At 39.3% G+C, this 11,919-nt stretch overlaps 1 protein-coding gene across 1 annotated transcript in view; it reads right to left on the bottom strand.

Annotated features, from left to right (window-relative positions):
• Window positions 1-1,435: 1,435 nt before the first annotated feature.
• Window positions 1,436-11,919, bottom strand: part of LOC103367888 (synaptophysin-like protein 1) — a 17,994-nt gene continuing 7,510 nt past the window's right edge. Inside the window, exons 3-6 of the mRNA XM_008296055.1 lie at window positions 9,034-9,155; window positions 7,717-7,912; window positions 6,533-6,706; window positions 1,436-3,391 (exon numbers count right to left, since the gene is read on the bottom strand). Of these exons, the coding sequence (XP_008294277.1) occupies window positions 3,266-3,391; window positions 6,533-6,706; window positions 7,717-7,912; window positions 9,034-9,155 (618 nt within the window). The 3' untranslated portion in view covers window positions 1,436-3,265. The remainder of the gene's footprint in view (window positions 3,392-6,532; window positions 6,707-7,716; window positions 7,913-9,033; window positions 9,156-11,919) is intronic.

The following is an 11,919-nucleotide window of genomic DNA, read 5'->3' on the forward strand; positions in this document are numbered from 1 at the left end:
ACGAAAAGTTTTTCGAGCTCCATACACGCTCATTTGGTCACGTCCCGCATCCAGGAAGTGAAAAATAAGTAAACACGCAGTGAAGACTAATATTAAATCTGTTAATAATACAAATTTTGTTAATATAGCAAAAGAATATGAACGTTATTAATTTCATTATTATTTTGTTATAATTAATTCAAATTTAATTTCAAGTTTGAGAGCTACTTTTATCTGGTTATTTGTAGTGGTAACTGCCAGTACATGATGATCAGTAAGACCCTTGCCTTAAAAAAAATAAAAATAAAAATAAAAAAAAAAAACCTTGAATGTCTGTATAATAAAGATAACATATGCAAAATTCTTTCCAAAACCAAACAGGAGTTATTTTAATTCAGTTTTGTACTTTTCAGACAACCACTGACTTGTATTCTCTTCAGCAAAAATTAGTCTGTCTTGCTTTTAACATAAAAACAATATTGATCATATATATATATATATATATATATATGTGTGTGTGTGTGTGTGTGTGTGTGTGTGTACTCCCTGACAGTGTGTTGACTTGCTTCTGAGAAAGAGCTTCTGCAGACTGGGAGGCATCTTGCCGACCAGTATTTTAGTCTATCCGCAGGCATTCGTAGTGCATCGACTCATATAGTCTCCCCAGCACCTTTTGGACTCAGGTAACCCCAAATCTTCACACTCCCAGCAGTGTTAAATCCTGCAGTTTTGTGCGGAAGAAAGAGCAAGTTTTTTTTGTTTTTGTCTTGATGCTATCCATCAAGGTTTAAATTATGAAATGTCCTTCACACCGTCTGAACTGCCACAGAAACTGATTTCCACTGATAATTCATGTGCAAAGTCTGAAGCACTTGCCCAACTGTTTTTCAGAGCTTGTGGCATCACTTTAATAGTATAGCCCTTCTGGCTCAGATTAGTGATACTAGGCTATTTCTTTCACTATCCCATCTTTGTGAAGTCCTAGAATCTTTTTTGTTTCTTAATTCCTTTGGCAATTCTTGTCGATGTGGAGCCATACAGACAGACAGCTCATTTTAATAACCATGTTTATACAATGAGGTTGATTGAAAATAAAGGTGCACTCAATTTAGTTTATATGACCACATGTTTTCTAACTTGCCTGCCAAAGACCACAGGTGTATTCATTTTTATTGCACTGAGCTTCTACTGTGGTAATTATATTTCCAATTAAGTCTTTGTTAAATATTTGTTTTGGATTGTTCATAAGAGGAAATACTGTACTTGGCAACTTCAAAATAAGGTAATTTGTGAGACGGTATAATCATTTGACATGAAAGAGATTTTGCACAAGGGTGTACTTACTTCTGTTATAAACTGTTTGTCTGAGTGTGAAATGCAGTATTGAGACACAACCGGTTTTGTGAGAAGCTACAGCTACAGGGATACTTGCTCTGAAAATAATTAAGAGACAGACTCCAGCAGGTGCAGCTCTCATGTTTTACACACAATACAAATAGATCATTGTTTCTTTTTGCACAAACAAGGCATAAAACACATAAAGTCCAATGACAACAAACCATTACATAAACATCCTACATCTCAATGTACTCAAAGATTTATCTTTTTAAACTGACCTCACTGAATGCATGTCTAATTTCAATATGATGTTCTCAAAATATATTACTTTACTTATGACTCAAACAGACCCTCATATATTCCCTACTGAGGCAATGGCCCAACAATCTATTGATGCACAGTTACTTTGTCGAGAATTAAAATTCCTTTGTGTGCAACGTAAATAGTCAACGTGTTGACAAAAATTCCTAAGGAGTGAATCTGAAAAACAGCAGGAGTTCAATATAAAAACGTAATTAATATATGGCACTCTGTACATGTAGAGCAGAACTACAAACAAGAGTCATAGAGAAATGCAGTAATCACAATTTATCTTAACTAGATTAAGTCTAAAGCTATGAAGCGGTACAATCAATTGAACAGAACATTTGTTGCAAAAAAAGAGAAGCTGCACACTGAAACGTTTCCCCTGGGAACAACAGAAACCCACCTTTAGTTTAAAATATATGAAACGGACCAATTAATGAAATAAAAAAAACATATGAAGTGTGTATAAATAATGTCACTGCAAGTCATCTTTTGCAAAAGGTAGTTCACACAAGGAGTCTTAGTGTTACTGAGTAGTCTGAGGGTAACGTTTTGATTAAACAAGTACGAAATCATTTGGGTTGATATCAGTCACCTCCACTGTGTGGTCATGTACAACAGCGACTGGAGTAAACCTGTAGTGAGCCTGCTCTGTTCCAGATACAGGTTGAAAATAATCAAGATGCAATTACAACCTGAAACCTCTATCAGAAAGATACTTAGAATGGCTGTAGGGAAGTGCAGTAGTGTGATTTTTCTTCTTACGTACAGTGTCATCTTTTAGCAATAATAAGAGTAATAAGAAAATCAAAGTGTGTTTAAACCGCAATGGCCACATGGTTAAGTGTGTGTCTGTGTGTCAGCAGATCAGAAGACGGATGGGAAATGTCACTGTTAGGTGGTCTAGTGCCTCTGAGGTGGAGTCTTCTAGTTCTGATATCAGCTTTTCCCTGAATTGGACAAAAGAGAGCATTTACCATACTAAGAAGCTATGACACATCTATTGAACCTGAAGTGAATGGCTTGTTTAGACCATCTTGGAAAAAGAGCAGGACCTTACTTAAAAGGGTGTGCATTTGCTCCCACCTATGTTTGCTTTTAGATGTTCCGTATGGCAATACTTTCTTTTATTTAATGTAAAGGTTACTTAATCTCACTTAATCTTCCACCATTTTCCTTGACTGGAGACCAGAAAAGACTGGTTTTCTACAACACAGTTTCATCGTCAGGTGGCTGCCTGAAGGGCAGACATCAAGGGAGAAGTTTGTTAATGAGGAAGCAAATGCACAGCAGGTCTGCTGCTACATACAAATTTAGGTTTAAACACAAGCTACATCTCCTACAGCTTCTGTTGTACATAGATTAAAAGTATTTTAGTTTGTATTCATATTTAGTGTTTTCAGAGCTCTCGGGCATGAACAGTTGAGGACAGTGGTAGATGTCGCTCAATGAATACCTTAAGCTAAAGACTAGTGTTGGGCTAAAGATAAGTGTTTGAAGCTAAAGGGGAATATTTATGACAGCTGACATCCTTTTGTCTCCGTTATTGCAGGTTAACATGAGGGACCATTGCGGGGCATAAAGCTCTGTGGGTTTTTCTCTGTGGGTAAGTGGCTATGTCTGAGGACCCTCAATGATATGGTTAGGGTCCAGGGGTGACGCCTTCCTCCATGGTGGCCGGTGGGTTGGGATCCTTGTGGAAAGGAGTCTCCTTGTAAATGAACCAGCAGTTACCTGCCCACAGGATCAAGTTCAAAAAGCCGAAAATCTGTAGGAATACATGCAAACACAAATGAGAATAAATAATGTTCACCATGTATTTTAAATCTCATACAGCCTGTTTGCCCTGACATGGATTAAAAAAATTCAATGGAGTTGTCCAGTTAAAAAGGTTTTTAGTCTAGGACAGGGCTCAATTCTGGTCTGGGAAACCGAGCCATCGTGTTCACTTATGTTGATGACATATAAAGGGGTGTTCATTGAGATGAAGTCTGTGATTCTGGAGAAAGAGATTGTTGACATTTAGCTCGTTCATAAATTTACATAGTTAGCATCGACCAGATGTACTGTCTCTCTCACTCTCACTGCTCTCTTTGCCTAGCAGTTACAACTAGCCGACTCTTGCTCTTCGAATACATCCAGAGGATTTATAATCCATCATTTTGGAAAAAAGCAATAGTTTGATGTTTTATGTACTTATTTATCTCATGCAGACAATATAAACAACTGTTCACTGTTTGGATGAATGGGACTGCCGGCAGACACGTTGACTCTCTTGTCTCCAATCACAAGTTGTGTTATTAAACGGTGAACTGTGTGCAAAGCTTTGCTCCAATGGCATTTACAAAATTGCTGATTTGCACACGACTCCAGCAGCAAGAACTAGAACCCACGGTGAGGCGGCATTTAGCCACTACGGCCCCCACCTGTGGAACAGCCTGCCGGAGAGCCTCAGGACTACAGAGACTGTCGATACTTTTAAAAGAAGGTTAAAGACGCACCTTTTTAATCAGGCTTTTAATTGAACTTTAATTCTTTTATATTCTTATCATTTATTTATATTTGCATTTTATCTTTGTATTTTATCTTTATGTATTTACTCTTTTAACTTTTATTTTATCTTACACAAGGCCTTTTATTCTTAAAGTTTTTAGTTTTATTTCCAGTGTTTCCTTAGGGGGGTCCTCCACACTGGGGGCTGTGTGCGGTCTGCTGCTGGGGGTTCTGTCTGCGGGTCCTTTCAGCCGGCTAGTTGGGGGGCTCCCCACCTCGTTGTGGGGACTCCCCCGTCTGCCAGGTCGGGGGTCCGGGCGCTGGCGCCCCCAGTAGTCATGGTCTGCAACTCCTCCTGGTGTGGACGGCCCCAATGGTAGCGTTTCCCACAATTCCTCAGTGCCATGCCACGCCTCTTTTAGTCTCGTGGTGAGTGTGTGCGTCTGTGTGTGCGCGACTTCATTTGTTGTATGTGTATGTGTATGCATGGAGGGTGGGAGAGACGGGTTTATTTTATTTTATTTTTTAAATGTTGTAATGTTTTTAAATGTTGTAATAGTTTTTAAATGCTTTGTTGTTTTTAAATGTTGTAAAGCACTTTGCGTTGTAGTTGCACATGAAAAGCGCTATACAAATAAAATTTGATTGATTGATTGATTGATTGACTGGAGATATCTGTGCATTGTACCAACGAGGACATCTACTGCAGAAGCGACCTTCAGAGAGTACATAAGGTGTCAACATAGTTATCTGTAGTGTATTGCGCTACCTGAAGACGTGTTCCTACTTTTGTGGTCACTTGACAAGGCTCAAAGTGAAAACCCACCCAGAAATGATCCACAAATGTACAAACTATAATACTTTCATGTTTCACATTTTCATATAGACAAAAACCAAAAAAGACAGTTGCAGACAGTTGTTACAAAAATGTATCATTGTTCTGTTTTTGTAGGTATTAAGAGAGCTATTTGTTTGTATTTTGCCTGGGGCTGCAAATGTAAAGATTTTGAAGTTGTTCAAACTAATTCTTTCTCAGCAGCAACTTAAGGTACATCATCATCTGGTGAGCCATTTTCATTAAAACCCTCCAATATTAAAGAAAACGTGGCTCTGGACTAAACCTGACAGGCTGTGTCATCAACGTGCCTATATTTACTCAACACTGGGACAACAGCACACCATTATCTGATATCACTCATATTAGGGAGCAGAGTATTTCTCTTGTCGACATGAGGCGCCAGTGAGCCAAGAAATACATTTGAGGGTTATGAAGTTCATTGTTCATGTCCATTTTTTGCACTTATAGGCTGCTTAATATCACCACCAGTAACATTACGGAACAAACTGTGGTGTTTTTTAGTAGACACTAAAATTTAAATATCGGTGAGTGATGTTAAAATAAGAAGATAAGTTTGACCTTTACATCTACATTTACACAACTGTCAATAAATGTAGATACTACGGTGTAAATATTCCAACAATTACTGCATGTACATCTTTCTTTGACTCAAAATACATCCAAATACCTGAAAAATGCTATTATAGGGCTACAGTTACATCCCAATGTGAACTCAAATGCTATCATACCTCGCTAATGCTATATACTGCTGCAGTGAAACACCAGTTGATAGCTGTGGCTCAGATGGTAGAGCAGGTAACCCACTAACTGCAAGGTTGGCAGTTCAATCCCCTACCAGATCGAGGTGTCCTTGTGTAAGACACTGAACCCAAAGCTACTCCAAATGGAATGGCAGTTCTGTCACCACTGGTGTACCAATAAGGTAGAAAAGTGTTACATAAGCACAGACCATTTACTATATGACACTGCCTGTTATACATCATACACAGAAATATTCTATTATCAGCCTAATTGGCATATAAGGTGTCCTGGTTTCTTTTTTTTTTGGCTTTTTTACCTTTTTTGTTTAGGACAGTGAAGAGAGAGACAGGAAAGTGGGGGAGAAGAATGGGGGAAGGACCTGCAGCAATGGGCCATGAGCGGGATTTGAACCCAAGGCCACTGCATCGGGGACTATAGCCCCTGCACATGGGTCGCCAGCTCAACCAGGTGAGCTATAGCAGCGGCCAGGTACACTGTTTTTAAAATTGAAAAAGTCGTAGGACTGCTGTTGCAAAATGCAGTTTACAGTAGCTTTATAAATTCTCATATCAGAACCAATAGTTATGTTTTTTCCATGACTGAATAACTGTCTACACATTCTGCCTAAATAATCAGGTTGTGTTAGTGAACCACTGATATTATGTGCAACTATAACAACTGCTAAGACCTAACAAAACCAAAATTAGTTTACATTTTATGTCAAAGACTTATTCAATATACATGGCCTTGTAGCTTGGTGCTATATTCAACAAGATGGATGCAAAATATATCAAGTATAGCTTTGTGGAGACTTACCACAGACGCATTAAGGCGGCCCATGGAAGGAAACTCTCCTGCAGTGCAACTAACAGTACATGACTCCACCAGGTGGCTGGGGTTAGTGGCCCATTTGACATCAGTCAGGCCTTTGCCCCAGGCTGAGGAGGACACAAGCCACAGGAAGGCAAAGGCAGCAGTCACCACAAGGTCCTGTCAGAAGTAACAGTAAACTCTGAGCACGTGCACACTGACATCAATATCACATGATTACTCAGAAACATCGTCTTAGTTCAGGTTGCACTGGAAACATTATCTGCTGCATAACATGACTCTGTGGTCACTGGAAAAACCAAAATAAAGCTGCATAACTACGACAGTTCTTACGTGTGTTTTAAATTTTTATTTGAATAATAAAGTAACATGCACGGATGTTTGACTACATGAATCCAAAACGTGTTGGGGAGACAACATGTATCGATGCACTATGAATGCCTGTGGATAGACTAAAATACTGGCTGACGAGATGCCTCCCAGTTTGCAGAAGCTCTTTCTCAGAAGCAAATCAACACATCACCAGAGAGGACACATCAAAACAGTCTCTGCTGTCCCCGATTCTTATGTACTTAATCCTCTTCATTACTGGTTACCCAAAAGAGGCTCTGATTCAGCAAAACCTGTTAGAGGGCCGAACACATCTGCATAGACCAGTAGCTTTTTTTTCACAACAATGTTATTTTTATGTTAATAGCAAGACAGATTCATTTTTACTGAAGAGAATACAACTCAGTGGTTGCCTGAAAAGTACAAAGCTGATTAAAAATAACTCCTGTTTGGTTTTGGAGAGAATCATGCATATGTTATCTTTATTATCCAGACATTCAAGATTTGTTTTTTGTTTTTTTTAAGTCAAGAGTCTTATTGATCATCATGGAGTGTCAGTTTAAGCTTTCATGAAGTGGAGAACAGTAAAGACCACGTGACAAAATGATGGTTCACCAAAGTTCTGGGATGGATGATGTAAGGGTCTCAGGGGGCAGCACTTGTTGAAAAATTACAATTTTAAGAACAAAGCACATATCCAGTATGTGTACGCAACTGTATTGTCTTAGTCATCATTTACTCAGGCTTTACACAGAACTAGATGGGAAGAACTACTTGAACACAAGTGGGAACAAACAATGCTGCAGGAAGCTCACAGCTGCTTGAAGACATATACTTACTATGATGGGACCGCGGCTGCTCTGACGGTAGACGTTCTGGTAGCCCAGATAGAGGATCAGTGTGGCGGTGCAATAGAGGAATCCAAACACACCGACACACACAAAGAACTCAGCCGAGGAGGAGAAGTTGCCCTGCAGGTACATGCCGTTGGATGTTTCATTACAGAATGTCATCGTATATGGGTGCGCTCCCAACCTGAAGTCATTTAGAGACAGAGAGAAAGTACCTTCAACATTTGGTCTGATGACTCCTGTTTCTAGAATTTGTGATTTCAGAGAAAACAAGTCCTCACCTGGTTTTCTCTTCTATCCAAGGAAGGCAAGAGGAAAGAATTTACAAGCATTTAATAAAACCTGTAATGTTTTACAAATACTGCGCGCAAACAAACTGAAACAGAACCCTCAACTGATTTGATCATAGGTCAAATCATCACAAAGACATTTTGCAGAAATTGGATGCGTCATGTGACATGTACTTCTAGTCGTTACTTAAAATGATTCCGTGAGGTTCCATGTGGGATTGTTCCCCTCTGATAAGTACGATGGAAGTGTTCATCTATCGGTAGGTCTCCTTTTATTTATTTCTAACATGTGTGCAAGGCTGCACATGTGTACACATTTTTACAAACAGTGTTGCACTGTTCCACTGATCACGAGGTGGTAGTATGCAAAGAAATGCTCTAAGGCAGTTTTAGAGGTGTGGCAGGGTGCACCGTTCTCTGTTGTGTGGGTGTGCAGTTGGATGTGCTTGGTCATGGTTATCAAGGTTTAATTGGTGGTACATGAAGAAGTAGTAGCTGCATGACCACCAGGACCCATGGTTTCCGAGCAGATGATCAATCTCTTTATGTGTCATTGACTTCAGTGTTGTGGCTAATCACTCTGTGTCTTACATTATGATGCTGAATGGAGCTAAACTTTAAAATGCATTTTTATTTTGCTGCTGTCACTGAAGTACTGTATCCTCAACCATTCTCTATCATTCGCTCTTTCACTCCTGTCTTATAAATCAGAGCTGGAAATCTGACATGTTACTAGCCCAACAACCGAATATGTGAATATTCGGTCGTTGTGCTGGTATCCGGATAGAAATTTGGTATCCGAATACTCTACATCTGCAGTCCTCTGACAGCGTTAACATGAAGAGTCAGCCAGTAAATATGAGATAAAAAGTAAAAACAAAGTAAAAGTAAAGCAACCATACTTTTCACCACATGATGGCGGTAATCCACAACAGTGTTCCTGTACTGACAGTAAGAGGTAAGGCATAGCAGTAAAGGAGAGTATGAATGGGAGTGATCTAATGTTGGGCAGTACCTGAATGGGTAGCCAAACACAGCATTTACATCTTTTGAATCCTGGGGTAGTGGACAATTGACTTTGAAGTGGGTTGTCCCAGAGTAACCTCCAGTAGTGGCAAAGGCAAAGATGGTAAAGACCTGTTGAGGCACAGAAAACGAGAACAATACTGAACAATACTGCATTAAAAGGGGAAATTCTACATTACAGCCAATATAAAATTGATATCATGATCCCTCTCCATGAGTGACAGCTTTGTTATTTCCACCTTCTGAACTAATTTTCCCCCTTTGCTATCGCTCTGTTCCCTGCGGTTGTCACATCCTTTTCCCACACAGGAAACTCCCTCCCTCTCAAAGAGCTCAAAGCAAACACGAAGACATGAAGCCCACGAGCAAAACAGTTGAGCTCCTAAACTAGTTTTCTTTTTAGAGCTTACATGTGGTAAAATGTCATGTCCTGAAACTAAGATAAATGACTTTTCTAAAGAGGAAAGCATTTATTTTTACTGGGCTAGTCTGAGCTCTCAGACAGGATTAAACAAATACATAACGCTTTGATGGCCTTCCATAAAAAGAAGTGTTCCATGGTATTGTCAACATCTGATTTGATGGCGATCATATCATTGGAGTCCATTCTTACTGAAGAATTAATATGTAGTGGTAATTCTACAATGAATGCGTCATTACAAACATGTTGGATGTGATACTTATTTCTCTATGTGCTACAGCTCCATTTGAGTCACAGTGCTGCACTTGCTGACATCTTATACACCATAAACACACAATATGTACTTTATGGCACAGAAAAGAGTTTTTTTTGTCTGCTTTTCAGGTTACTGAAGTAGATTGTATAAAGTACTTAAAATTTCCTGATTGAAAAGTGCCATACAAATAAATGTATCTTGTCTAGTAGAAGTGTTTAAAAACATGAAATTGTAAGTACATTTGGCTGCAAAACATTTTGAAGGTTTTTTTTAACCTTCCAGTTCCCTGTGTGTCTCAGGTATACCAATAACAATTACTCTAAGTCTAACATGCTTAAAATTTAGCAATGACAAGACAACATTAACTTTAAAACTCTGTATTTTTGTAATTCCTGTAGAATGGCTTTATCATACCACATAAGAATGACTGTCAGCAAAAAAAAAACAAACTCATGGAAGAATAACAAGTCGATATCTGCAATTATGCTGACAAAGAGACAGCAGCAGGAAGAGTGGAAAGCAAACGGGTGACCAGCTCATTTCCTTTAACCTTTTACATGAACTGACTGTGCAGAAAACTGTGAAAAAGGTTGTTTGTTTTTTTTAAATGTGTGTGTGTTCTAAATGTTGGTTACCTCCTTAAATTACTAACAATTAGTCGTTGGTCTTAAAAAAACAAAAACTGATCAGTCGACCCCTTACAAACAGATGAAGTCAAACAATAGTAGAGCCAATCCCGAGCAAAAACCTCCTACACCTCCTTTATGTGCCCCCAAAAACATGCTAAGAGGCTATATCAGTAAACAGAGTACATCTGTTTAACTCGACAACAATGCAGTTGAGATTCTGACTGCTGCTGTTTCATCCTATTTTTAAAGGCAAGACAGTCTGTGCTAAAATAGAGATGCTACTGGGAACAGAGCAGAGTGGGACTTCATACACCAGCTCTCTGTCATCTAGCCAAAACTGGCACACATTATAGGAAGAAATTAAGCAGGCTCATTGAGGCTCAGACATTTTGGACTACTTTTTTGGGGGGGAAATATGAGCCTTACGGTGCAAGCTCTCTCAACACTGTTATAGTGCTTACAGTAAACATTAAATGTTACTCAGTGTATTAGGACTGGAGCTTCACCTCTCTGATCTGCAGCTGCTGGCCTCACCGACATCCAAAATATTTATTTTCTGTTCTGTTGCTTAATCTCCATCTGATATCCTGCTATTGCCCCCCACCTGCCACCCCCACTCTCACCCCAATTGGTTGAGGCAGATGGCTGCCTTCCCTGAGCTTGGTTCTGTCAGTTTTCTGGGTTTTTTTTTGCCCCCTCCCTATTGGATGGGTGGATGGATGGACTGGAGGGTGGGGGTTACTATGAAGCTCTATATGTATGGTGCCTAAATTTATTAGACCACAAGTCAATGTAAGGTTTATGCCACAGCTGCCCTAAATTAGCAGCACTGGTAATTACAAAATAATTGATGTTTTCTTTGGAGTCAAGTCTCCAATAGTAAGGGAAAAATATCAAAATCTGGCAACTCAATCGTTACCAAACAATTTCTTCACCAATATGTTTGTAAAGGTGTGTAATAAAATGCCTTAAAATGTTGAAGTTCAACTCTCGTGGGAAACCCTGAAAAACACCTGCTCAAGTTAGGGTACCGATAAACGATTGACCAAAAATCGATTTTTTAAAAATCGGGCCTTAAGGAGCTTATGAGCGGTCAAATCAGGGTTTGTTCATGATTCTGAGTTGACTGTTAGCATTTATATGTCACCACAAACACTTCTTCGTTGAAACAGGCCACACTGGAGGCAACAGTGCTAAGCACCGAGACACCTCGCAGCCCTAAATACTGAATATAAATCAGTAAATTAGTTTTGTTTTCGTGCAACAATGCAAATAACTACGTGGTGGGACTGGGTTCCTGGAGTTACTTTTTAGAGTGTACATGCATGTTCAGTTTACACACACTGTGTAGCAAATAGAAATAATGTTGGTAATCCTAACTGACCTAAAACAGGAAAAGTTTAGTCTGGTTTAATGTCAGACACTGAGTGTCTTTTTATAACGTGTGTGTAAACTTCTGGTTTCAACAGGGCGGGTACACAGCGCTGTTACTGAACCTGTGCTGAAATTTCTCAACTACAACTCTGCCAAAATAAATGCTGCATCCGTTTTAATCAGATCACCAACAGG

The sequence above is a fragment of the Stegastes partitus genome, unplaced genomic scaffold (assembly GCF_000690725.1).
Source record: "Stegastes partitus isolate 25-593 unplaced genomic scaffold, Stegastes_partitus-1.0.2 Scaffold1098, whole genome shotgun sequence".
NCBI lineage: Eukaryota > Metazoa > Chordata > Actinopteri > Pomacentridae > Stegastes > Stegastes partitus.